The sequence below is a fragment of the Solanum dulcamara genome, chromosome 3 (assembly GCF_947179165.1).
Source record: "Solanum dulcamara chromosome 3, daSolDulc1.2, whole genome shotgun sequence".
Classification (NCBI taxonomy): domain Eukaryota; kingdom Viridiplantae; phylum Streptophyta; class Magnoliopsida; order Solanales; family Solanaceae; genus Solanum; species Solanum dulcamara.
In genome coordinates, this window is record NC_077239.1 from 45,866,800 (window position 1) to 45,894,769 (window position 27,970).

A 27,970-nucleotide genomic window follows, 5' to 3' on the forward strand; every position below is an offset into this window, starting at 1 on the left:
CTTATTAAAACATTTGATAATTCAAATACGCAAGAATTGTCCTTATTGCATAAATAATCCATCATTCATATCATTTCATCATTCTTTCATTTCATAAGACTCCCTTTTGATCATAGATATTGCTTTCATAAACTTTCATTTGAAGTCAAAGCTTTCAAGTCAAACTTTATTAAAAACATAGTAAAACTAGGTGGGTTCAAATCACTTCAACTTGCAAATGTGTATATAAATAAATATACATAAATACTTTGAAATCCATTAATTAAAAATCATACTTTAAACAACCCACCATGAATTTCAAGAACCTTTAAATAGATAAATAGAGGAATTACTTGCAAACCATCAATTCATACATATAAAATTATGTCGCATCAAAATAGACCAATAATCATTAGTTTAACCATTATTCATACTATTAAGTAAAAATAAGAATTACCATAAGAAAATATTATTTGAAATCAAGAGACTTAATTGAAAGAGTTTTTGGACTACATGGGTGGAAGAACCCATGGATAAATACCACATAACGTAGAGTAGAGCTTAAAGAAAATAAATATAATTTATCATATAATAAAAATAATTTAGACATGAGAGTGGAAGGAATACTCTCATTGAAGCCTTACATACCTGAAATCCGAAGCTTTAGTCAGAACCGAAAGACTTAATGAACACTCTTGAGTGCTAGCTTTTCTCCTCGCCAAAACGTTTTGTGTACTACCCGGAGTATATGAATCACCGAAAAAGTATTTCTTCACTACTAAGAACTAAAACTATATTTGAGAATGTGTAAAGAAGTGTATAGAGAGAAGACTTGCTTGAGAAAGTTTGATGAATAAAATAAGGAAATAAAGCGGGTATTTATAGGTGGGAAAGAGGGACCTAATAATAAATAAAATAATTATAAAAAAATATAAAAATTTAATGGAAAATTATGATGTCATAGATGATGTTAATTGGAGGACAATTTATGTCATGAGTGATGTCAAATGTATCTAGATCTTTCCATGGTAGGTGAAATGAATTATCTTTGACAGAATACTCCTTTTCGGAGCTGCTTTTGAATAAGATAAATTCCTTATTAAGATTTGGTGTCTTCATAAGAATTGTAGATATAGAAGTCTAGTTTCATTTCGTTCAAGAATCAACCAATTTGAAGCATCCTACAGTGAGATATGAATTGTCTTCTACAAATACTCCATTTCGTCACAGCACACTATCTTACAATAATTAATTTATTTGACCTACTTACCTCCGAAACTTAAATTATGGTCTTTAAAAAAGTTGTAGGTAATGATCTTGTGGTTATGCATAAATTTGAATCACCCAAGTTGGACAATACTATAAGAAGTTATGCCCAAAATACAGAGGTTGTATCAGTTTTAGGCGAAAATTGAAACATCGTATACAACGTTTTTAGGGGATGTTACAACTAGGGTACCATTTGCATATGCTACATTGATTACTATCTATTCTTTGTTCTCATTCAAAATTATGATTACATTCTTGAATAATATTCATCATTGTACTTATTTGTAAATTTTATAGGTTTAATTCATTTTTTTGTAATCTTATTTCATTAATTAGATTATCTTCTTATAAATCAGATAATTCTGATTGGGTCTTTTCTTCTACATCAATACTTATAATAGAGTATATGCTTTCAGTGTCTGACATGTATTCATCTACATTTAGTAAGGTTTCTTGAAGTTTTTGAGAATTTCGAGTTCTACTGTTATTTCGTTTGGGACATATATTTGCTAAATGTTCTATACTTCCACAAGTATAACATTCTGATTTATTTTTATAATTTCTATCATTTCTATATTTTCTAACATGTCTGTATTTATTTAAGCAAGGCTTTTTGGCTGAAGATTTAAGTAAGTAGTACTTCTTACACCTGTATGGTTTTTGATTGTAAGAAGATCGTCTTTTATATTTTTTTTTCTTGCGTAGTTCTTTATCAAAACTTTGAGTTGTATATATTATTATTTTACAGAAATTTATTTCATTTTGTTTTAGTTGTTTCTGTATCTGTATGTTGGTACATTTTTTTGTAGGATTTCCATTACATGTTGTATTTTTTGTCCTATAGACCATAAGGTTGTGGGATTTTGAACCACACCCTCTCTTTTGTACCATCTTCTTCTATTTCTCTGCCTAAAGATCCTATTAATTTATGGAATAGCTTTTTTCCTAATTCTTCGTCGAAAGTATTTCCACTAATAGTACAATAGTAAAAATAGTCTTTGAGAAAGTTCTTTATATACATCCAATTTGAAATACTTAATTTTTCTAATTTTATTACAAAACTTCTTTATAGTGCTACTAAACCACTATTTGGATCTTCCCCAGTTAATAGAACATGTTTTTTATTTGTAAAATTATATGAGTTTGGTCCTAAGTCTATTAAGCCTTGAAATTCTTGAGGATATGTCTATTTATAGGCTTCCCATACTGCTTTAGATGATTCTCCTAAGAAGGTTTCTAAGTATTTATACATTGTTTCTGCGTCTGTTTCATGATAATTTTTTATAAAGTCTGCTACTACTATTCCTTTCCATAAGTCAATAACTGTATTCCACATTTGTGGATCATGTGCTGCTATAGTTAGTGTTTTTTCTTTATTTTCTCCTTCTTGTAATCTAATGGGTTCTTCTATTGGCATTCTTCTACCTGTTGGTTTAATATTTTTATTTATTTATGTATCAGGTTTAGACTATGCTTTACGTGGTAGATTTTTTGTACTATAACTAATAGTTTGGGCTGGAGTAATCCTTTGGAAAAGGCTAGCACTATTTGAACCGGTGGCGTCCATTAATTCTGTATGACTAATTATTGATAAGATGTCTTTATTTTCAGAGGTTGTGTATAGGGATTCAGATTCTCTTGTTCTGTATGTTAAATTATCATCTCTACTTTTACATATTCTAAAATGTTCTATTATTTCAATTATATCCATTTTGCCTTTTTTACATCCTCAACATTTAAAAACTATAAATTATTTTCTTTGTACAACCTCTTTGCTTCTTCTATAGCTTTATCTACTTCATAACCTTCCTGTATAAGTTCTATATTCATGAATTCTTCTTGTTCTGTTTCTATAGTGCTTTCTGTTTCATTATCATCTAATTATTTTTGACTTGTATAACTATAATATGTGAATCTGATAGAAGTGTCTCCTCTAGAACTCGTATATATTAGATTAGTCTGCTGCAAATACCTTTAGTTTGCTAAGTTTGTAAAAATTCAATTCTAAAGCTGCATATTCTTCTGGGTTAATTTTTATAGGTTTTATTAATTTTATTCCACTATTAATCCCATGTGCATTAACATTATTCTAGGATTTTTGATTGTCTTTATGAATGTAGGATTTACCAAGTTTAGGGTTGAAAAGTTTTCTCCTATTGCTGAGATCTGTTCTTCTCTGTAATGTCTGTATAATTGATTATCTCCAGAGAAATATTTTACGTAATTGATTATCTCCAGAGAAATATTTTACGTTGTATAATGTTTTTGGATTTAATAATTTCAATTAATTCTGTTAAAAAATTTGTAAGTCTCTGTCTACATCTATTATTTTATTTAATTCATGCTTTTGTTCTTTAGTAGCGGGTCTTCTTGCTAATATTCTAGAGATAAAATTATTTCCAATTCTGTTGTCTGAGAAACTTACTCTTGGCCGGTCTTCTTTGATGGTCCTTCTTGATCTATTTGAAAGACAGTCCATTTTTGCGGTTTTCTAATTACTTTTTGTTTACCGTGTTGTGGGGTTAGCTCAACTTTCTTTAATTGAGTAATTAATTTTTCTATCTCTGTATTTTTGGATGGTTGGACTTCATGTTATTTTTTTTATTAATTTATCTACCTTTATGTTTAATTCTATTAATAATGAGATTATTGTGTTATTTTGTTTTAGTATTACCTTATCTGACTGGCTTGACAGGATATATGCAGAGAAACCTACTAACTCTGGTTGATACTTGGTTATATTTTCTGAGGCTTTTTATAATTTATGTTGTACCCCGCACTTTTGTACCTTGGAAGGTTCCTAAGGTACGTAAGCTTCTTAAGCTTTTTAAGTTTGTTGAAAGGTTCGTAAGCTTCTTAGAAGTTACCGTGTGAGCCGGATAATCTATAACGCTACCAAACAACTCTAAGGAAGGGAGAATGTGACACCCCATAGTAGGGAAGATTGGGAATAGGGCTATAAGAATCCAGAAGAAGTTGGAGGCCAAGTAATGAGTCGTAGGACTCGACTTACTTACGTAAGCTATTAACTTAAAAAATTTATGTACTTAAACTACTTGAATACATACCAAGATTACGTGGCAAGGATTACATAGGTTCGTAAAGCAAGACGAGATTACGAACCAACGAGGAGAAGAAGAGAGCGACACGTGGCAGCAAGAGGGAGTGCCATGTGGCAACAACTGTAGTAAGGGGGTGGGCCCCCACCTGCCACGTGGCTGCCTATGAGGGGTGGTACGATGTGTTGGTAACACGTGTCAACCCTTAAATTAGCCTATATATGTATGTTTATGACTTTTTATTTCCATCCTTATCTCATAAGTCATCTTTATCAAAAGAAAATTCTAGAAAGAAGAAGAGAAGAAGAGAAGAGAGAACTTGAAGCTAGAGAAAGAGAGCTACGGTTTTGGGAGGAAAAAAAAGTGGTAAGTTCTTCGATTTTGTTCTGTGAATTAGTTATTTATGTTATACCATGATGGTATGAAGGTGTTATTAATGTAAATTTATGGTTTGGATCAGCCCCAAATGAACAACAAATAGCCACAAAGTTTTAATCGCGCTAAAGGAACTTCCGAGGTGAGTTTTGACGAGTTTGGTGAGTTTCGGGCAAGGTAAGGTTTTTTCTTTCAAATTGGAGTTTATGATGATGTTATGAGGTATATTACATGTCTTAAATAAGGCTGGAAGTGGAAAAATTGCATAAGGATGCTTGACGTTGGAAACGAACTAAATTGAAGTCGTTATAGTTAAGTCGAAGTCGAGTAGTGTGTTGTGATTGTGGTGCTGCGGTTGTAGCTAGTTGGATGGAGTGTTACAGGGATAGAAATTATTCTAAAAAGGGTGTGGGTACTGCTGGTTGCAGCCACACGACCCTCTGTTCCATATTGTTAAAGGTTTTACGAAATAAAGGTTAAAAACTCTATTTTGGTATCGTAGTTTTGAGCTAGTTGTTTGGAGTTGTATTGAGTAATGTTGAAGTGATTTGATTGAATATATAGCTGCTGGTTGTTGTTGGTAATATGTCTGCTAATATTAGAAGTTGGATAGGGCAAGTTACAGGGGAGATGTTGCCCAATTTCCTGTAACTTCGAAACTAGTAATAAACTAGTCGAGGGAAATGGATAAGGAAACGATTCCTATGGATACTTGGTTGTAGAGTTGGAAGTTGGAAAGTGGAAGGTTATTAATCTTAGTATTGCTTCCACGTTAAATAGTTTCAAAAGACGATGAGGCGAACGTGGCGAAGGGTAATCCATAAGAGGTATGTGAAGCTTACCCTTTCTTCTTTTGGCATGTCTTAGCCTTAAGTGATTGATATACAAAATATGGGGATAATTCCATTCATATAACCCCAAGTATAACTCATAAGTCTTATTCACTTCTCGATGATAGAATTCCTATACTAGTTGAGTTATTGCCTCTCAAGGCTTCTATATGATGGAGAGTAGTAAGTATGTGAAGCTACCTTCTTTCTCTTGGCATGTTTTTGGCATAAGTATGTAAAGCTATCCTTCTTTTCTTTTGGCATGTCTTAGACGTAAGTTATGAACGATATGTATATGAAACTTGGGGTAATTCTATTCATGATCTCGGAACATGATGCATGACTCATAATTCTAGTTTACTTCTGAATGTTAAGGCTCTTAAGGTAGTTGAGTTATCACCCTCGAGTCTCCTATATGATGAATACTAATTGAATGCATAAGCTCTTATTCCTAAGGGTCCCTACGATGATGAACGTCTCCAATTCCATAAGCCGTTTAGCTTTTTCTCGATACATGTCTACAATTCCTGAGACTCCAGCCGATATGATTCCTACGACATTTAGAAGGTACTCAGGACGATTATTACTCCGGTCTTCAAGTGATAGTTCACTTGACTTTTTCATTGAGTCTTGGATGATGTTCTAAGTTGCATATGGTTTCTCACTACTCTACTCGTGCATGTTGTAACCCTTCTTTCTCCGCGTCTCACGATGGCCCAGAAATTATATTAGGCGCAGCTTTACTACTCCTTCACTGAGTCCCGGGCCGGGTATGTATATGTATATATGAAGTATACGATGATGAAATGTCGTATACGATGAAGTTGAAGCATACGATGACGCCGTATGTGATGAAGTTATTCACAGAGTCCCGAGCCAGATATATATATATATATGATGATATGATGAAAATATTGATCAAGCCGTACGTTCCTCGGCATTGTGTTAAATTATGGATCGGGCCGAACGTTCCTCGGTATATTTTATTATATGATAATGGCATCGAGTCCCATAATGGGCTGAATGCGGTATGATATGTATACTACTCTTTCACCAAGTCCCTCACTAAAGGGCCGGATACGATAGATAGGCATGCATATGAAAACATAGTGATGTACTTATAATGTATGAGATGATGCCATATACGATGGTATGATACCATATGCGATGATATGGTAACACCGAGTCCCATATCGGGCCGGGAGTGATATGTGAGAATGATATACATGCCCTCTTTTCATAAGATGCAGGTATAGTAAATTGTTAACTGTTATACTTGTTTCATGCATCCCTATCTCAATTGTTGTTTCAGTTATAATATGTTATGCTTTATATACTCAGTACATATATCGTATCGATCCTCTTTTCTTCGGGGGGAGGGGGGCTGCGTTTCATGCCCGCAGGTAAAGATGTTTATTTCGGAGATCCGTCAGCTTAGGATTTCCGCTTAGCTATGTTGGAAGTGCTCCACTATTTCGAAGCCTAATTTTTTGGTATTGGTCCTCCTATGTGTATATTTGTTTGTTCAGGGGTACGGCGAGGGCCCTGTCCCGCCATATGTTACTGTTACTATTCTTACAGGTCTGTGGACATATGTATGTGGGTTGTATATGTATGCGTGTATAGTTGCCCTTATATGCTATGATAGCTTCGTCGGCTTATATGTAATCTTGCTTGTTGATACATTATAACTCAAATCCGGGACAGGTTTACTTATAGTTTGCAGGGGTATATGTGAATGTCCAATTCGAGCACCCGTCACGGCCTACGGGGTTGGATCGTGATAATTTATGTCTTCTTCGCTCATGAAAGCGAAATCTTTTCCGGTCTTCTAGTTATTTCCTTTAAGTCGCTTATCTCAGTAGTTATTATCTCAAGACCCGTATGAGAATGATAACTCAGGAATGAGTTTGATTCTATAGCCTTACATAATTTGGATACTTGGATACTTAGACCAGAAGATAAAATACCAAATGAGGAGGAAAAGATTACGAAGACAAGAAGATAAGGTCATCAAAGAAGCTAATAAGATAAGAAAATGTGAAAGTAAAATTGCCACTAGCTTTTATGTAAAAAGTAATGTATAGTCGTGTGCCAGGTGGGTATGCCCACCATTGTCTTGTAAGAGTCCTGTCAACTTTATCACTACCCTCCAAAAGAGGAAAAAATTCTTGAAAAGCACGCATCTGTCAATAGGTCAAAAGATATTAATAATGCATGTGATGATGGGACCCACAAAGCACCCGATGCGCATTATTAAGAATCTTATCTTAAGATTGTATAATTCAATGTTTATTTTGTTTAGTTTCTTAACTTCCAAAATCCATTCAATTGCCAACTCTCAGTAATAAACCCATTTTTTTATCGTAATTTGATAAAAGTTCATCGTTGTTAAGGTGGTGGTGGGTGGATTTTCTAGATCTTCATGATTTTTTTCCATGGTTATATGTTATTGATGTAATTTAGTTTGCGATTTTCTTAGGCAAGTGAAGGAGTAACGATTGGGAAAAAACATGGTCAATAATGGAAATTGCTTTTTAATTAATCTATTTTACAGGTTGAATGAAAGTATGCTATTAATTTTAGTGATCCAACAATAGAGGAGAAAGAGGAGATGAAAAGGAAGTCTCTAGCCATAGATGGTTTGGGTGTCTACAGTGAGCTAAAAATCAGAGAAGAAGGAAATATTTCGAATAAATGAATCTAACATTTAAAAGATGAAAGTGCCTATAAGGGTTTGAATGATTTTCAAACTTAGTTTTGGATCTGACCGAATCAGAGGTATTCAGATGTATTAAGTGGCTAGATGTTAATGAAAACAGATGCACTTAACAAATTGAGATCTGAATCGTTTAGATTCAGACTTTCAATAAGTAAAACAACTGAAATATGACTTTGACGTATTCCTTAATTAAAGAATCACAAAAAATAAACCCACATTTTATTCAATTTTCTGATGAAATAATGAGCGGAAAAACAATACAATAAATAATTGCCTCGACGCAATTCACTTGAATCTCCGCTAAAAATAAGAAAAAAAAAGAAAAACTTGACGTAGACCCCCAAACCCATCGCTCGATTCAGTTTAGGTTGTCCCCCTCTTCCTTAATTAAAGAATCACAAAAAATAAACCCACATTTTATTCAATTTTCTGATGAAATAATGAGCAGAAAAACAATACAATAAATAATTGCCTCGACGCAATTCACTTGAATCTCCGCTAAAAATAAGAAAAAAAAAAGGAAAACTTGACGTAGACCCCCAAACCCACCGCTCGATTCAGTTTAGGTTGTCCCCCTCTCTAGTACTGCCCACTGAACAAACAACAAGAGAGAGAAGAAAAGAAAGGCGGAAGCAAAGAGGCGATCCTCTAGTTTCAATTTTTGTTAAGAGAAATCAAGTCCTCTCCCTTGACATTTCTTCTGATTTGTTTGTTTAGTTTTGAGCTTACCTTCGCCTCGGAAGAGAAGGGAAATGACGGAGGTTAAAAAGGAGCTCACGCCGGAGGAAGAGAAGCTCACTATCAGAGATATATCTATTGCTGCCGAAGCCCAAACCAAACAAGGCGATACGTTTTATTTAATCACTCAACGGTAAACACCTTTTTTACTTTTTTTTTTGAAAAATCTATAGCTGCTGCTGCTGCTCTAATTTGACTACTTTGGCGTGTTATTTCTAGGGTTTTCTTTTTCTACTTCTGTTTAATCAAGCAACCCCTTCTCATGCACCATATCGGCCGTATAAGAGAGCATTTTTGAATGCCATTAGGATATCAGAGGTGTCATTCCCCTGACTAATGTTGGGTCGAACTATTTCATCTTAGGCTTTGATCCCAGCCAAAAGAAAATAAAAAGTTCCTGCCTGTTAACATTTGTGTCTTAGAACAATAAGCCCTGTTCTTTTATCCAGACGACTATGCAAACACAAAAATTAACAAGGGATTACAGTCCATGCAGCCTCCCCTTTTCATTTCTACAAAGATGCTTTTCCTTGCATTGACCCCATTTCCTGCCCATCACAAAAGGAGCAACTGTACCGTTATGCAATGGATACTTTGAAAAGCAAAAGACTAGATTTGGGGAAACCATTTTTCAATTCCAATTAGGGTATCAAATAAAACACTATACCATTCCTCCCCCTAAATTTAGGGTTCTTGGGTTCTCCCTATTTTGTTAGAGGCTTCTACCCCTGGAAATCCCCACCCCTTCCCAAAAGAGTAGAGAAAGAATAAATTTAAAAAGGGGAAAGAGTAATCTCTACTGCACCCAAAGGTGTTGTCTAGTAGTCAAGTATTCAGTTAAGTGGGTGAAAACCATGGGATTTGGGTTCAAATACAGCAGAGACAAAAAAAGTAAATCTTCCTATTTACCTAAGCCTTGATGGGCAGAGTCAACAGGTATTGGTGGAATAGTAGAGATTTGCATAATGTGGCACAGACACAACCCTTACAAAGAGAAGGCGTAGGTTGCTATTTGTCTGTAAAAACTAAGTATTACTTCCTCTGTTATCAGTTTCAAAAAAAAGTATTACTCCCTCTGTTTCATTTTTAAGTTGCACTATTTTCCTTTTAGTTTGTTCCAATAAGAATGACACATTTCTATATTTGGAGATAAGCGCCTGATTTTATAGTCATTCAAATATCATGGGTAAGACCACGAGTTGTAAAAATATTCCTCATAAACTTTGTGCCTAGTCAAACACCACATAAAATGAAATGGAAGGAGTAAACCATAAGCCATGTTTCTTTTACTGGTGGGCATTGCAATTGCAAAAACTGACCCTTCTGAAGTATATTGCTATTTCATCTTCTAATTTCTTCTGTAGTATTTTCTGAAAAATGCAACTTTCTGTTCCTTAAGGGACATTGGATAGAAGTTATGCAACTTTCGCATTTAACTTCATTTTAACACTAAGGACAAAATTGCGAATATACTTTTGTTTACTGAAATGGGATCTGTTAAAGAAGAGTGCGGATTTTGAGGAGTTTCTTGCTTCTCAGGAAGCCATTATTGAGTTGTTATGTTCTTCTTGGCATTTTGTTAGTAAAAGGTAAGGTTATGTTATATATAAACAAGCAGTGTTTTTTTTTTTTTTGAGAAGGGAAACAACTAAGCAAGCATGGTAACAGCTGTACAGTAATTACAGAAGCAAAAATCTGCCCCTTCTAATCTAATATTCTAATCCTTTCGGGCTCCTAACATTGTAAGACTGATTTGGCATCATTTACTTTTTCCATTCTACACCATGAACAAACCTAAATAGTACATCTGGAATTTATTCTAATGATAGAACTAGCAGTCTTCAAAGTATCGTTTGTTCCTCTCAGTCCAACTAGTCCACCAAATAAATGCAGGTATCATATTCAACCGAAGTTTTCCCGTGCTTAGTCCCATTTTATTCCAGAAGCTTAGCCAATCAGTTGATGAACTAGGCATGGCCCACTGCATATGAAGTGAGAGGAGAACTCTGAGGTCTTAGTTTCTAATTCCAACGGAGGCAAAAAATAATAGGTGATTCTTCTCATCAGTCTAAGCCTTGGTGGGCAGAGATATCTGGTGGTACCTGTACATGTGGGAAGTAGCAACTACCCAATGGAATAATCGAAGTGTGCGCAGGTTGGCCCGAATACGCCATCATAAAAGCATATGTTTGGGAAAGACTGACGCAGTTAGATGGCAATTTGGCATTGTAAAAACAAACGACAAATGCTCTCTGATTGTTTCCCACATAGAAAGCATTATTGCATAGAGCCAGACCTTTTTTTCTTTTTGTAAATTACTAAATTCTCACAGACACACTACTTTGCTCACTATCAAGGTAAAACAAGCTAACTTGAGAGGGGTTCTCGATCGCAAGTTTCAAAAGTTTCTTTTCTTTAAATTGAACCAGAGGAAGTATCTTTTTGTCGGTTTTCTACTTTTGTATTCTCCTTGTATACTGATGTTTCTGCCCATTTGTGCAATAAAATCTTGTTACTTAATTGGAAAAAAAATGATGCCATCTTCGGATTCAGTAAGCTGTTGGAATGTGCATAAGTGATTGAAAAATATAGCAGTCCTGTAAACCTCCCAGTCATTGGATCTCCTCCTTCTGAAGTTGATATTCCAAGTCCCATTTTCTCTGTTTTGTGATAGAAAAGCTGAAGCATTTTCTGCCAGTTAAAATAGATCTGGACAAGAATTCCATCAATGGCTCATGTCCAATACAGTTATTGTTCCAGAAGGATATATTTGTTTCATTACCCACCTGGAAACTTATTCTAGACTTGAAACAAGGCATGTGAGCTCTAATATTTCTCCAAACTGAGGGTTCATATGCAGTTCTTACTTCTTTGGTGTACCAATGATCCTCAATTCCATATTTGTTCTTAATCACACCAACCCCAAAGGACACATACCTCTGAGTTTTTCTTCTAGCATTGTGGCCGTTGGTTATCCTTGAGAGGTTTCAGCCCTTCAGGAAAACAATTTCTATGAGTTTCAGACCTAAATGTATCTATTGTTTGATTATTTTGTTATAAATGTCAGATTATCACTTGAAATTCTGAGAGGATATGCACCATAAATGTGTATGTAAATGCTTTTCTGCAGAGCAAGACTTTTGGGTAAATGATTATAAATTTTTTAATGTGTTTCTACAGATGGTGGCAAGAATGGTTGGAATATGTGAACCAAAACCAGGCTAATACTGTAAATGATGGATCTGCTTCTGAGCATTGGACAGGTGGTTCTAGTGCTTTAAACAGGCCTTCCAGTATTGATAATTCTGACTTGATATATGAAGCAACCTCAGGGGATTCTAGTGCGGGGATTGAGCTGCTTGATACCCTCGTTGAAGGCACCGATTATATATTACTTCCTCAGGAAGTGTGGAATCAACTATATGAATGGTGAGTTTTTTTAGAAAATGTTCTTGCTTATACCTTTTAATTTACTTTTATATGCTGTGTGTTAGTTTGGAAGTGCATACATTTGTAGAAAACAGTTAATTTATTAGATCATAGAACTCGAAGGTTAGAGAAAATGAAAGATATAAAACAACTGATAAATAGTTCAAAGAAATCATGATATAGCTACTTATAGGACTTTGGATTTATGTAAATGTAGATCCTCTACTGCTGCAATTACGTTTGGAATAAAACAACTCCCTCCATCCCAATTTATGCACACACTTTCTTTTTTAGTTTTTCCCAAAAAGAATGTCACCTTTTGTAACTAGTTAACTTTAAAATTTCTCTTTTACCCTTAATGCAATGATTTATAGCCACACAAATGTATAAGCTTTGTTTTAGATCATAAATTTCAGAAGTAATTTTTTTTTCTTAAACTTTGTGCGAAGTAAAACGGTGCCAAATAAATTGGGGATAGAGGGAGTATAAGGTTATGATGGTTGTGTAAAGAGACTTGGAGGGCAAAAACATTTGTAGGAGCCGATGGACTTTGAAGAGTACCTTTTACTTGGCCCTTCATCAGTGTTGTCAAAGGCTTATTTAAGGCGCGCTTAAGCCTTGAAGCTCAGGGAGGACGCTTTGCCTCGCTTAAGCTGTGCTTCGGGTAGGGAAGGGCTTTAAGATGTGCGCCCCATTGTAATCAGCAAATTAAGTGTACTAGTTGTTAAGAAAAATATTATGATTGAATTTTTTATTTTTTCTTTGGAATTACATAAATATTTTTATTTTTTTCAATCATTGCACATTTTTTACTCAAGCCCTTATTTAAGTTGTGCTTTGTGCTTAAAGCCCTTATAGACCTGGAGTGCTTTTTAGAGCTTTTCACCTTTGACAACACTGCCTTTCACTTGTTGCTTGGTTAGTTTGGGTTGGGTTGGGGTGGCGTTGGAGTAAAATTGTTTTTGGGTGTAATTATAGATGATATCAAATGTCTTGGTTCAAGTGTCTCCTCCTTTATCAGAGAATTGGTTACCTACAACATTCTTAGCTTTAAGAGTAAGCTGGGATTGTAATATCCTAATCATACATATGTAAATTATTTAGTGCAACAGCTCATAAAATAAATGGTCCCCAAGGCTTTGGTCTATTGGTAAAAGCGCAATGCCATGATGTGTGGGTTAGGCATACATTCCGAGCTTGAATTGTTGCAGAAAAAATCGTAGTATTTAAGTGAAGGGTAGAGGGGCGATCTATTGTCCACTGAGTTTTGAAACTTGCGTTGGTCCTGCCCTCGAGGATTTCTCGATTATAAAAAAAAAAGCTTATAAAATAAATGACATGTAAACATGCAGTTTCCTTTTCTTGTATTTTATATGACATGTAAACCTGCAGTGTCCTTTTCTTTAATACAAGTATAGCAAGTATTATTCACAATTGAAATAGCCAAGCACTACACTAGTGCTGGAGGATACAAAAAAATGGAGGATCTTTTACAAAATCAGATCTGCAAAAAAATAATAATAATGTCTTTCATTTTATTCTACTCCTACTCATAAATGTTTTGAAGCTTACACAAAAAGCCAAAAGTCCTAAGCAGTTTTTCTTCAAAAGATGTATTGTTGTTGTCTGGTCTTCGCGTATTCTTCTTCTTCATTCGAAAGGATCAACACTATACAGGTTAGGATAGTTCTCCATGTCCTTTTAATTTTCTTTGCACGTCTATAGCCCCACCCGATAGCTAAAGAGCTCCTTTGGTGTATGTAACATCACCTGGTGAGTCTCGAACACGTTTAAAAAAAAGTTCCCAGCTTTGGATAGCGAAGTTGTGTAGACTTTTCACTTTTGATGCCAGACCCGTGTCGGATTCTCCAAATAAAACTACTTCTAGAGAACCCGACAAGCACCTGCTGACATTTTGAAGAGTCCAAGCAACATAGTTTGCTAGCAATGGTACAATGGATGACTACTATTCTTTTTAATTCCATACATATATGTAGTTTGTGTCTTTGTGAAACTAATAGTGTTCATGCAAGAAAAACTTAGCTCGACTTTCGAGAAAATCCCAAGAGCCAATGACAGCTGCATGGTTTGAAACTCGATGGATAATGGGCCTACCCCTCAAACATTCTTCATTACAATAATAGGATTTTGTCTATGACAGGGTTTGAAGATGTGACATGCGCCAAAAAGATGGTAAAATTTCACTCCCAATTGAGAGTGTCTTGTGAAACTCACCAATTGTCCATTATGTGTCGCTGGACTATACCTTTTCTCACTGCCTTTTTCTTCTTCATTCATTTTAGATTTCTAACAAGGGTATAATAGAATGGATGGTGCTTGTTTCAGGAAATGACAAGTTTCGAGAATACACTAATTTTTTAAATTTGGTCCCTTCTTGAATTATAAGCTCCTATACTAATTTTCTCACTATCCACAGCTATAATTAGATAAGGGCACTTGTAAAATAAAATTAGAAAAATGATATAGAAAAGAAAAATTGAAACTTGATTTGACCATCTCTTATTTTCGCTTCCATTATTGATGTTGACTACTGTCCCCTTCCAAATTGTTGATTCTAAAGGCATGTAAAAATGTTTGGACACCAACAGTTTTGATAAAGCTCACAGGCACATCTCCCAATGAAACTTTTTGAGAGCCCTCTTTGGGCATCCAGTCCGTCTCTCTGGTTGTCTTCCACCAACTGTGATTATTGCTTCAATCTCTAGAGACCCCTTACTTACAACATCATGACGGATAACAAAATATACTTTAACTTTGGGTTCAAATCTTTCGACGTCACCAGATGGAGCTCGGGCAGTTTTGACTGGGTAGAAAGAAGTAGAATAGGATGAGGAGGATTACTCGGAGTAAGAAAGTCATGGATTGGTTATGCTATATTCTCAAGGAGGCATCGAGTGACCAAAACAACTTGGTCAGACAGTGGAGAATAAAAGAGCAAATGGCAGAGTTCTATGGTACAAGGAAATTTAATGAACATAGAAGATACATGAGTATCGTGTCGCTAAAAAGGGAAACCAAAGAAGTCATTATAGTACCTGAACTAGCCATAAATGTAGGTTGGAGAGACAACTTTCAAAATAGAGAGGTTCATTAATGGCACCACTATGAACACAACGAAACCCCTACCAAAAATGATCAAGGATATAACATTTATTAAGGTTGTTGAGGACTGTAAATGGGGCCTAGAGTTTAAGTTGGAGCCCTATGATGAGAAAGGTCTACCAGGCAGATGTTTAACAAGCTCTTTTTAGGATTGCTGAGCCTCCTACTCTTGCAGACATCAGGAGATGGGCTATATCTATGTGGAAGAAAGCTTTTGGAATCAACATCTATGAAATGACTGGACATACTTTCCCATTTGAATTCCCAAATAACTTCATGGCGGAGCAGATTTTACAAAGGGAATGGGTTTGTAAGAATACCCCGGCAATGCTAGAGTGGTGGAGCCCTTTATTCAATTGTTGTCCAAGTCAACAAAAATCTCCATCGACAAGGATCGGAGCAATTGGACTGCCACTTCATTGTGGTCTAAAGAAATATTTCGAGAGATCGACGATAAGTGTGGAGGTTGGAAGAGTACAGTGGAAAAACAATATTGAGAAAGCATCTCAAGTGTGCTCGAATTGAAGTTATGGGGAAGGCTCGAAGTATGCCCAATGAAGTCTTGATCTCCAAAGATGGGTATATCTTCAAAATTTCAATTTGGATTGAAATGCATGCCTCTTTTAAGAAGATTCCGGCCACCGCGCCGACGACGAAATTTCAGGCTGAGATGGTTGTGAAGTCGAGACCAAGAGAAATCTTAAAACATGCTATTGTCCAAAGTGTCATGCATGCCTCTTTTAAGAAGATTCCGGGCCACCGCGCCGACGACGAAATTTCAGGCTGAGATGGTTGTGAAGTCGAGACCAAGAGAAATCTTAAAACATGCTATTGTCCAAAGTGTCATGGAAGGAAGACGGGGGGGGGGGGTTATCCAGAAGTCCAAAGCTTCATTTGAAATTATATTAGAAAGTAATGCATTGACAGTTGCAGAATGGCCAACACATGTGAACTGTCAGAATACATGGGAGGCACATGAAAAGAGAGAGCGGATAGCCTCTCATTAAAAGAACTGGGCCAGCCCAACTCTTTTTCAAAATTAAATCAAAAGAGAACCATGCCCATATCTGAGTGCTCTATAGATGGGATTTTACGAGAAATAGAAAATTTAAGGAATTCAGATGAGAAATCCCCCGAGACAGAAGCGAAAGAGATTTCATGTGTAAAGGAATTTGCCATGGAAGTTTTACCATAAAGAGAAGATAATTTCGACAACAAAGCAAAGGAGTCAGTGGCGATTATTTTAGGGGTGAAGGACAGAGGGGGATAGATACAATTGAAGATCAATAGTACATGACCGATAAATTGATCACTGGTAGGGAGACATGGGAGATAGAAGAAGCAATTACCATTGCAACAGAGAAAGAAAATGCAACAATCGAGCAAGAGAGTTAATTCTGTTTGGGTTCGCCATAACATCATCAAGCTTGGCAAAATGTTCGATGCAGATTTCAAAGAGCATGAGGAGGAAGCTTCGGAGCTACTCATGCAAATAGATGCTTGTAGACAAGTTAGAAGAGTGGAATCATCCACTCATATCAAAAAGGCAAAGTACAAAGGTGGCAATGAACGAAAGAATCTAATTACTTTTGATATCAAATTTAAAGACAGTATTGGGATGAATAAGGGGAAAAGGAATGCACAAGTTGAACTATGAAGCTCAAGCTTGTGTCATGGAATGTAAGGGGATTAAAAGGTGTGGGGAAAAAGGGTGGTGAGGAACTGCATAGACCAATGGAAGGCTGATATCGTATGCCTAAGAACAAAATTACATAGGGATTTACAAGATATCGTTAAACAAATATGGGGAGGAAGATGGATCAAATTTGCATGTCTTGAGGCAAGTGGACCTAGAGGGGGAATCATTATGTTATGGTTGGTGCTTATACTCCATAGAGAATAGTCTAAAAACCCCCAACCTATACCCGAAATCCCAACCACACACTTCAACTACACTGGTGTCCTATCACCCCCCGGAACATTTTTTTTTATCTATTTTATACACCCCTAAATGCTGACTTGTCCACATAAACCAAATATAGTGAATATAGTGTATACACGCGCGGGTTCCACTTAAAATTAGACCCACCCACCCGAATTTTTTTCTTTTCCCTCAATATCTTTTCTATTCCCTCCTAAAAAATCCAACCCAACTCTTTTCTCTTTTCTCATCTCCCTCACCCCATTGATTTCGACCAATAAGTTTGCGAATTCAGCAAAATTTCGTATTTGCATCTCACTTCACCGTTGAGCATTAGGTATGATTCATCCATACAAAATTTATTTAAGTTTTCATTTACCATTTTTAACGAATTTAGAGAAAAGTTAAAATTCAAATTAAAGACCCTAAATAAGAAATTGGAGTTGATTACAAACCCTAACTTCAAGATCTGACGTAGAAATTAACAGTAACGATTAAACCCTAGCTATTTTTGGAAGAAAATCGTGAAAAATTGAAGAAGAAAATCGTGAAAATGGTGGGGAAGAAGCAATGATATTTAATGTTGGGGAAGATGACTCTTGGGAATATTTTTTTCCAAAAATTAGGTGGATATACACGTGTATATAATTTTGGGCAACTTGAAACATTTTTGCCTCCTGTAACGCGCTTAGAGGAGGTGTTCTCATCTCCCATGACAGGTCAACACTCAGGGGTGTATAAAATATATATAAAAAATTTTCAGGGGGGTGATAGGACACCCGTATATTGGAGTGTGTAGTTGGGATTTTGAGTATAGATTGGGGGGTTTTTAGGCTATTTTCTCTGTACTCTAACATGCAATTTTGAGACTTGACTTCAAAATTTTACCTGCCACATCTCAGGAGGCCTATGCACCAAATTGTAAGGTGGAAAGGAGGGAGGTGTGGAATGAATTAGGAGGGGTCAGAGGATTAATGGAGGGGCCTTGGGCAATTTGTGGAGATTTTAATGTGTGCAGGTTATGGTGGACCATTTGGAGAGAAAGGAATGCTAGAAGCTTTGAGGATAGAAGTAGATCCCCACAAATGATCAAAACATATTGTATTCTGTTATTATGTTTTTTGGCTTACAAAGAGTTCCCCTATAGATGCAGAAGCAATCTTGGAAGTATTAGAATCATGCTAGGCTTGCTGTTTTTGTTCTTACATTTTCATACTTTTTTTGCAAATGGGTTTTCAGTACTACCTAAGTACTGGTTTATAATACAAATTGTTACGTTCTCCAAAAAAATAAGGTATGTGTCCTCTGTAAGTCACAATTTCTTTTCATTTTACCAAACACCTGCATCTTCTCTCGTATTTGATATTTTTTAATCCCTCTCTCTTCATTCTTTTGGTTTAGATAAGTGATTTCTTTTGGTAGATTTATATAAAGCATTAAAGGTTCATAGGAGCCATATTGAGGAAGTATTTAGGAAATTTAATAGCCAAACACCTATATCTTCTCTCGTATTTGATATTTTTTAATCCCTCTCTCTTCATTCTTTTGGTTTAGATAAGTGATTTCTTTTGGTAGATTTATATAAAGCATTAAAGGTTCCTAGGAGCCATATTGAGGAAGTACTTAGGAAATTTAATAGCCATTTTTGGTTGAAGCCACTGTTGAGGAAACAGAATAACCATTTCTTGGTTTAGGTACAGAGGAGGTCCTATATTGCCAAGGAAGGTGATCAACTCTGGCCTCTCTCAGACTGAGTTGGCTGTAGAAGTTTATCCTCTGCGCCTTCAGTTACATCTGATGCCAAAAGATGAACGTTCTACCATAAGAATAAGTAAAAAGGCAAGATTCTTAGACCTTTTACTTAACACAACCCAATTTTTGATAAAGCATAAAAACACAACCCCTGTACACTTATTTCTCTTTAATTGTTTTTTCACTGTCTCATTGAAGGAGGGGATGAAAAAGTCCCCTCTTTCAATGGGACGGTGAAAAAATAAAGAGAAATAACTTTACAGGAAAGTTATCCTTATTTGATCATGAAGCCCATAACCTTATGATGTTGTTTAAGATGTCATTTCTTTGTTGTTTTGTTTGAGCAGGAAACAATTAGACAACTTCATAAGAAAGCTTGTGAGATTTTCTCTCTCAGTCCAGAACTAGTAAGAGAATCTGTTTGTATACATTTTCAAGTCTTCTGTGGGTTCTTGAAAGATATTTATCTTTCTTCACTTCTGTAATTTGAACCCTTTCTGTTCTTTTCAGGTATGCATTTGGGATTACTTTAGCCATCAAAAGCATGCTTTGATGAATGACATGGATAAGACGCTCGATGATGCAAATATACAAATGGATCAGGATGTATGTTTCTGTATCGCAGTACTTTGCTATAGTTATTGTTCTTGTCTTGTAAATTTTGCATTGCATTTTATTTTTATTTGTTATTTATTTATTTATTTTCATTATGCTATATATATTGTTTTTCTCTCGTACTTGGAACTGTGACTTTTGAGCCAAGGGTCTTTCGGAAACAACCTCTCTACCTCCATGAGGTAGTGGTAAGGTCTGCGTACATCCTACCTTCCCCAGACCCCACTTGTGGGATTTCACTGGGTATGTTGTTGTTGTAATATCTCTGCCACAGACAAATAAGTCAAAGATCTAGAAATCTGGTGTAACTTCAGTTGGTTTTATCTAGGGGTGGAAAATGACCATTTGGGCTTATTCTAGAAGTAAATATTCACACCTTTTTTATTTCCCACCCGATGTTCGGTTCCTGCATTAAGACCTCAACTTTCGAATTTACATCTGGTAAGACTCATTCTCCCTACCATGATTTTTCCATCTCAAAAATTCAAACCCAAACCCGATCGCTTACCCAAAACTAAAAACAACATGAAAAATACTTATATGTAGAGAATGAGATAATGTTCCATGGGTGAAAACAATATGTCAAGGACCGGGATGTTTTTCACTGTTAGATTATTTATAGAACATTAATAATTTATGTCAATCTTTAGATGATTTATGTTATATATATATATATATATATAGCTTAATTAGCTATTACATCAGGGATACTAGTGTTCCCAAGATTTACTAGACTATTACAAGTTGAAGAGGACACTTGTTTAGTAGTATTGTGTCCTTCCTTGTCTTCTGATAGGTTCTGTACCGCCCAGGAGAGGTGGAGTCCAGAGGGTAACATAGTCTTCAGTAGTACTATTTATCCTTGCATACTTTGCCAAAACGTGTGCCACTTTAGTGCCTTCCCAGAAGTTATGTCGGATTGTCGGATTCCCTAGTTCCTTCAGCTAAAACCTGCATGATGAGATAAGAGTGTTATAAAGTGGATTTGTGTTGTCTGAGAGGATTGTTATTATCTCCATGGAGTCCGTCTCAATATCCAGCGGGGGTAGTTTTGGGTGGAACGCAAGTTCTGCACCCTTCAGAAAGTTGCATTGATTCCTCACTGCTTCTGATAATAGCCTATCTTCCGGTTACCAAGATGATTTTATGTTATGAGTTGCATCAATGCAACTTTGTATCTTACTCGTCCTTTAAATTTGTACCAATCTCTTACTGTTTGTTTTCCTCTACAAAAAGTAAGTAAAATAATATTTCACCACCAATAATAATTATAGTAACCTATATTTATAGCTGTATATGAAAATGAAAAAAAATTAAACAATTATTCATATGCAAAATCTTAATCTAGAGTTGAACCTTAGAACTTAGAAGCTAAATATAAGCATTTCCCTGGGTCAATATTGGGCATCATGATATGTTTATTTCGGCTATTGATTTGGAAGGATCAACTTGGGCTAGCCCAAATCAACCCATCATCAAAATCACTCTAGCCCAAACCCATCAAAACTTGGGCGGCTCATATGGGTTTGGGCTAATTTTTCCACCCCTAGCTTTATCCATCAGTAAAGCTATATTTACATTTGTTTGTTCAGTTTTGCTTGAATGTCAAATATTTCTCTAGCATTTGGCTCCATCTGGGAAAAAGTTAGAAAAAAACTGCTCTTTGGTATCCTTTATATTACTTCTTCTTGGAGATGGAATGGAGCTCCACGCAAACTTTACATATATGGATGCAGTGCTTGAATCTATGCATGGTATTCTCTTTTATGATATATTCAAAGATATTTCATGGCAGTCATTTAAGTTTCATATTTCTTGAGAGAAATAGAAACAGAGCTAATGAATGAATAGATGCGCATGTCCTCTCCATTATACGACTTTGTGAGACAAGTTAGAAGGTAGTTGGGGATTGGTCTGCGGTTGGGTCTATTTTGAACCAGAGTAATTGTCTTTCACTTTCTTTTGGTTTCCTAATTTCTGGCCTCTAAAGTAATCGACCTTGGAATGAAGTGGGTGCAAACGTTGGACATCAAGGTTCACATTCCAGAAGAGAAAAAACACTAGGTGATTTATTCCCATCTACCTAAGCCTTGGTGGACAGAGTTACTCGGCACCTGTGTTGGTGGGAGGTATCATGTACACGGTGGAATGATCGAGGTATGCTCAAGCTGACCCGGTCACCACCATTATCTCCACCCGAAAAAAGTAATGGACCCAAAAAATATGGGCCTATTCATTATTTTTTATTTTTTAAGTAATGTTCTGCCATGCATTTCCAATATGACTGCAAAGACTTTTATAGTTCCATATACGTCTGAATCTAACTGTTACAGTTTATAGCAGAAAGCCCTGAATTGATTTTTTTTTTTTGGAAATGGTGAAGGTTAAGAGCGTAATGATTAGTTTAGTGCCATTTCTAGCTCACAAAATTCTAATTACATGCATTTTCTTTTTCTTCTATGAGTTCATGGTGTCACTGAATGAATGGGTCATTCTTGCATAAACATGAATGATGAGATTAGGGTATCAAATGGGCGGGTTGGGCTGAATTTGGGCTTGTCAAAATGGTTAGTTAATGACCTGCCCAAAAGTTAACTCAGGATGAAATGGGTTGTGCTGAAATGGGCTAAAATTCTGGTCATTACCCAACCCAATCCTTACTAAGTTTTAAATTCCTTGTTTGTTTTCTTATAATTTGTTTGAGTACCTAATAAAACTTTTTCCTTATATTATGCTTATATATAACATATCAAATAAAAAAGAGAGTATATTTTAGAATATTTAAATAAAGTTTTCTCATGGGTCAATCTGGGTTGCATATTAATGCAGTTTTAAATGGGCTGAATTAAGCTGGTCATTAACCCGCCCAAACCTAAACATGTTGGACGGATCATGATTTTATGGGTTGATTTTGCCACCCCTCAATGAGATCATGGAGTTGATAAGATCATTGAGGTCATTGTACTGGTTGACAATGAATTAGAATCTTACATGGGTCGCCAACAACCTGTTTAAAAAATGATAAGAAAAATACTGCCACCTAAGTGATGATTGCTTCTGTTTCTTGTGAAGATATTCTTCACTTTGCTGTTTCCAAACTTTCCCCAGCATTCTGAGACTTCTCCCCCCTATTTTGCAATGTTTACGTTGAAACAGATTTTGGTTGAGGTTGCTAATGGTAATTCAGCTGGTGGTGTAAATTCTTTTCACGAAAATGGAACAGCAGATAATGGAACTGTGGCTCTTGTGAAACCATCTCAGCCGAACTTCTCAAATGCCGAAGGGTTGTCTCTGAGCAAAGGTTCAACTAAAAATGGCACTGCAGAGTTGTCACAGTCACAACAACTTGCTTCTTCAGGAACAGACAAGACCTATGGGAGCAGTGGTGTTAGTACGAGGGGATCTGCTTGTGGTCTTACAGGGTTGTTGAACCTTGGGAATACTTGCTTCATGAATAGTGCCATACAATGTCTTGTTCATACTCCAGAATTTGCTCGGTACTTCCGAGAAGATTACTATCAGGAGATAAATCGGCAGAATCCTCTGGGGATGGTTGTAAGTTTCAAGAAAATCCTATTTGAAAGTAGTTTCTCAAATTTGATCTTGGACAGGTGAAAGGTTTACTAAGAACAGTACCATTTGCTTAGTCACAAAAATTGCTTTATGCTAAAATATATTAGCAAGTGCATACATATTGTCCCTAGAAGTAGCTGGGATACTGAAAAAATTGTCAACTAAATCGGTGGGGTGGAATGGGAACCTTTCTGATTAATAATTTAGTCGGAAAATTTATTGACTTTTGACTTTTAATCTATATGTTCAGGGTGAGCTGGCTTTAGCATTTGGTGATTTACTACGAAAATTGTGGGCACCAGGGCGAACTCCAGTTGCCCCTCGCCCTTTTAAGGCAAAGCTTGCTCGCTTTGCCCCACAATTTAGTGGATACAACCAGCATGACTCTCAGGTGGAGTATATTATCAGAAATTATCACCACTTTGACCTTCTATGAATAGGACTTCCTTTACACTCAAAATTCTTCTCCTCAGGAACTCCTTGCGTTTTTGTTGGATGGACTTCACGAAGACTTAAATCGTGTCAAACACAAGCCTTACATAAAATCAAAAGATGCTGATGGACGACCTGATGAAGAAGTTGCTGATGAGTATTGGGCAAATCACATTGCCCGAAATGATTCCATAATTGTGGATGTATGCCAAGTGAGTAACATATTGTGAGAAAATGTTAATACCTGAGTAATGATGGGTGATACACTTTGCTTCCGGGCTAGACATTTCAATTGACTAGTTGGATGAGACAGAAATTTGACTATTTAGAAGATTGCTTCTTACCGTGAACCTAATTTGCTTGGACTCTTTATTTTTTATGCCGCACCCGTATCGACACAACGTGGGTGTGGAATTCGTACATGATTTGGTCAACCGATTTTGGGTACTTTGACCAAAATCGCTAGAGAAATTCGGTTCAAATACCTATGATTTCTGCAATCAAAACAAAAGTTAAGGTGAAATTGAAGAAAATGAAATAGCTTGTATATAGAAATTTCGATGTTAGTCTTTTCTTTTTATCTTGTAGGATTCTCCTCTTGATCAATGTTTTCTCCAACAGAATACCATGGAAGTTTTTCACAGAATGTCTCATAATTTAGACATATATCTCTATTTTTAGATATTTGAATTATTTTTGGCCGATTTTGGATCATGTAGGATCTGCCCTCTAGATCCACATCCGTATCGGACACCGCACCTGAGTCCAAGCAACTTAGTTGTGAACAACTATTGGGTGTTGACTCTATCAAGTTATTGCTAAGTGAATTATTTGATCTTAAATTTGCTACATATTTCTGCTTCTGTGAAGTTCACTTTCCTTTTAAATGCTAAAATGCAGACCTAAGCTTTACATTTTTTTTCTACTGTACTGTACTTCTCTTATAGTCCAGGTTTTCTTTCTTCAAAAATATCAAGGGCTATTTCATGCCGCAAGCAATCAGTTTCAATTTGGTTTAGTCTTCTAGATCAAAATTTACCCCACCCCCCACCTCCTCTTCAGAGTCTGACATGTAAAAACTGTTAATTGCTTCAGTAATCAGTAATACTAGTATTTACTTATGTAAACTAAAAAGGGAAGAAAGAAAATAAACTATAGAAACTATGAATAGTGTTATTTTCCTTACCCTTCTATGACTATGGAATTTACACGTCCTTTCCATTTTACAGGGCCAATACAAGTCAACTTTAGTGTGTCCTGTGTGTAATAAAGTCTCAGTAACATTTGACCCATTCATGTATCTCTCCTTGCCGCTTCAATCTGCCACAACCCGTAGTATGACAGTAACAATTTTCACTTGTGACGGAAGTGCACTGCCAGCTGCCTGTACCGTTACAGTACCAAAGCAGGGACGTTGCAGGGACTTGATTCAGGCACTTGGTAATTCTTGTTCCTTAAAGCACAATGAGAAACTTTTGCTTGCTGAGGTTAGTCCTCTGATAACTCAAGTTACCATTTAAGCATGATATACTTGATGTCTTATTGGGATTCACTTGTTTCTTGTGCTGCTCGTAGATACGTGGCCATTTGATTCATCGTTTTCTGGAAGATCCTCTAATATCTCTGTCTTCTATAAAAGATGATGATCACCTTGCTGCCTACAAGATTCCAAAATTAACAAAGAACTCGAAGTTTCTTCAACTGATCCATCGTCGGGAAGAACGGTATGCATAGTTTGTAACTTGTTTGCATCACTATGCACTTCCTATTTTCTTCAGTCTCTTTCCAATTCTCCAAGGCACTTGTTGATTTTTGGTATTCAAAATGCTATTTTAGTAAGAGCATAAATGCAATCTTCACTCTTCTAACTAATGCTAACTCTTTCTTTGTAGTGAAATTGGTATCTCTCAAAGTAATGTTGGGTGGAAGCCTTATGGAACACCTCTTGTTTCACCAATCTGTTGTGATGATGTCATCACAAGGGGCGATATACAGTTGATAGTTCACAGAATGCTCTCGCCTATGCTAAGAACAGAAAATCCAGGATTTAACTGTGTTTCTCGCTCTAAGACAGCAGCAGCAGCAGCAGCCAATGCATCCCGTCTTGCCGCTTCTAGTGAAGCCTGTATAGACTCTAGTCTAGCAAATGATGATCCAAGACAGAAGGATGTGCCTCGCTCAAAATTGGTGAACTTAGAGAAACTACCTCTGCAGTTGGTTGATGAGAATAATGCATGCATTGACCTAACTGTAGGGGAAGATAAATCTGTCAAATTGTCTTCATCGTCAATGTCAATACTTGTATTTGCTGATTGGTCTCAGAAGCTTTTGGAAAATTATGATACTCGTTACATAGAGAATTTGCCGGAAGTCACAAAGTATGGACCAGCTACAAAAAAAGCTCGTACTGAACCTCTTTCATTGTACAGTTGCTTAGAAGCATTCTTACGTGAAGAGCCATTGGTCCCTGAAGATATGTGGTTAGTTTCTTCCTATTCTCATTGCTCATGTTGCCAGAATGTTCACAAAAAGGGACAACTATTTGCTCATTATATGCCTGATGTTTACTCATACCATCTCTCATGCTAGCTTTGTTACTTTTTCCTTTTCAAGCGATTGATTATATCAAATATTTATGCTTAAATGTTAAAGGTATTGTCCTACATGCAAAGAGCGAAGACAAGCAAGTAAGAAGTTGGACCTTTGGAGGCTTCCTGAAGTGCTTGTTATCCACCTGAAGAGGTTTTCCTACAGCCGGTCCATGAAGCACAAGCTGGAAACTTTTGTAAATTTTCCTATTCATGATTTTGACTTGACAAAATATGTGGCCAACAAGAACAACTCTCGACGTCAGCTCTATGAACTGTATGCACTAACAAATCACTATGGTGGGATGGGAAGTGGGCACTACACAGCACATATCAAGGTGTGTAATTGTGATATGCAAGTAGTTGTCTCTAACCCTGCCTTTAGTTCATTGAAGTCTCCGGTAGCGCTATCTTATTGCATTACATAGATGTTAGTCTACAATTAGAATGGTATGGAGCAATCAGTAATTAAATCTTCCAAGTGGTCAGGTCATCATGGATACAATCCCATTGAAGGTTGAAATTGGTTAAAATTTCCTTATTAGAGGCTATCTTTCAATTTGTTAAAAAGAAACTCTTTCATTGTTCAATTGTCACAAATCCCTCCAACCCCATTAACAAGCCTCCTGGTACTGCATCTCAAGTGTGATTTGCTCGTGTTGCAATATCTATTAGACCAATATCATCTCTCAAAAATGAAAATCGTCCAATATATCCTCAGAGTTGTACATTCTAATATGCTAGTCTTTCTGTCATGCAGCTTCTTGATGAAAATAGATGGTACAACTTTGATGATAGCCACATATCACCGATTAATGAAGAAGATGTGAAGTCTGCTGCTGCTTATGTGCTTTTCTATCGGAGGGTAAAAACAGATCATCATCATTCTGCAAGTAATGGAACAGTGTCTTCAGCAGGTCAACACAGCATTTCTTCGCAGAAGTAGTCTCTTACCAATGTAATCAGCTCTCTTGTACAAATCAATGTATTAATTTAGAAATACTAGGAAGGAGTGCAAGTTTAGGCAGTTTAGGGTCTCAGTCGTTTCCCAATGGCTTCACAAAGTAAAATATGTGTGCAAGTGATGATCAGCCAAGAATACTCTTGTACCACTCCTAAGAGGGAAGGAAGAACAAACATTAAAGTAACAAAGTGAGGCAGAAAAATGAAGGGAGAGCTGAAATCAGTTCTACCAATTGTTCTTCCCTAACCTTTACCCTTTTCCCCTTTTGTTTAGTTCTGGGTTATTCTCAAGTATGGTCACTTTTATTGCATCAAAATAATTAAATTATAGTGATAGTCACTCAACATTACCTGAGTACTAACTTTGACCGAATATTATAGTACAAAAGAGATGTTTTCAATGATATCTAGGCAAAGTTGAGTGATTCCATTTGTCACCATAAGTAGTGATCGTGATACTTGCATTAAGTTGGACGAGTTTTGTATACACAGAATAATTTAATGGTCCTGGTGTAATAAAGTAAAAATTGAGTGAAATTACTCTTTTTAATTGATATAACTGAAATCATTTTTTTTCCTTTCTGACTTTATATTATAAGTTC

At 36.1% G+C, this 27,970-nt stretch overlaps 1 protein-coding gene across 2 annotated transcripts; it reads left to right on the forward strand.

Annotated features, from left to right (window-relative positions):
• Window positions 1-8,772: 8,772 nt before the first annotated feature.
• On the forward strand, window positions 8,773-27,713 carry LOC129882564 (ubiquitin carboxyl-terminal hydrolase 5). Of its 2 annotated transcripts, XM_055956930.1 has the most exons (14): window positions 9,019-9,105; window positions 10,866-11,127; window positions 12,153-12,401; window positions 19,140-19,284; window positions 19,545-19,604; window positions 19,708-19,803; window positions 22,969-23,367; window positions 23,636-23,776; window positions 23,859-24,029; window positions 25,047-25,304; window positions 25,393-25,541; window positions 25,710-26,297; window positions 26,470-26,743; window positions 27,166-27,713. In XM_055956930.1, the coding sequence occupies exons 2-14, from the start codon at window positions 11,081-11,083 to the stop codon at window positions 27,349-27,351; spliced, it is 2,763 nt and encodes a 920-aa protein (XP_055812905.1). In that variant the 5' UTR covers window positions 9,019-9,105; window positions 10,866-11,080; the 3' UTR covers window positions 27,352-27,713. The 2 variants fall into 2 exon arrangements, with proteins under 2 accessions (XP_055812904.1, XP_055812905.1); XM_055956929.1 differs by lacking the exon at window positions 10,866-11,127 and having other exon boundaries at window positions 8,773-9,105.
• Window positions 27,714-27,970: the final 257 nt, after the last annotated feature.

What these genes read in the sequence shown, in the direction of transcription:
- LOC129882564 (XM_055956929.1), top strand. Translation starts at nt 8,987, where the DNA reads ATGACGGAGGTTAAAAAGGAGCTCACGCCGGAGGAAGAGAAGCTCACT. An exon ending in TGGAATCAACTATATGAATG is followed by an intron (nt 12,402 to 19,139) that starts GTGAGTTTTTTT and finishes TTCTTGGTTTAG; the next exon opens with GTACAGAGGAGGTCCTATAT. An exon ending in ACTACACAGCACATATCAAG is followed by an intron (nt 26,744 to 27,165) that starts GTGTGTAATTGT and finishes TCTGTCATGCAG; the next exon opens with CTTCTTGATGAAAATAGATG.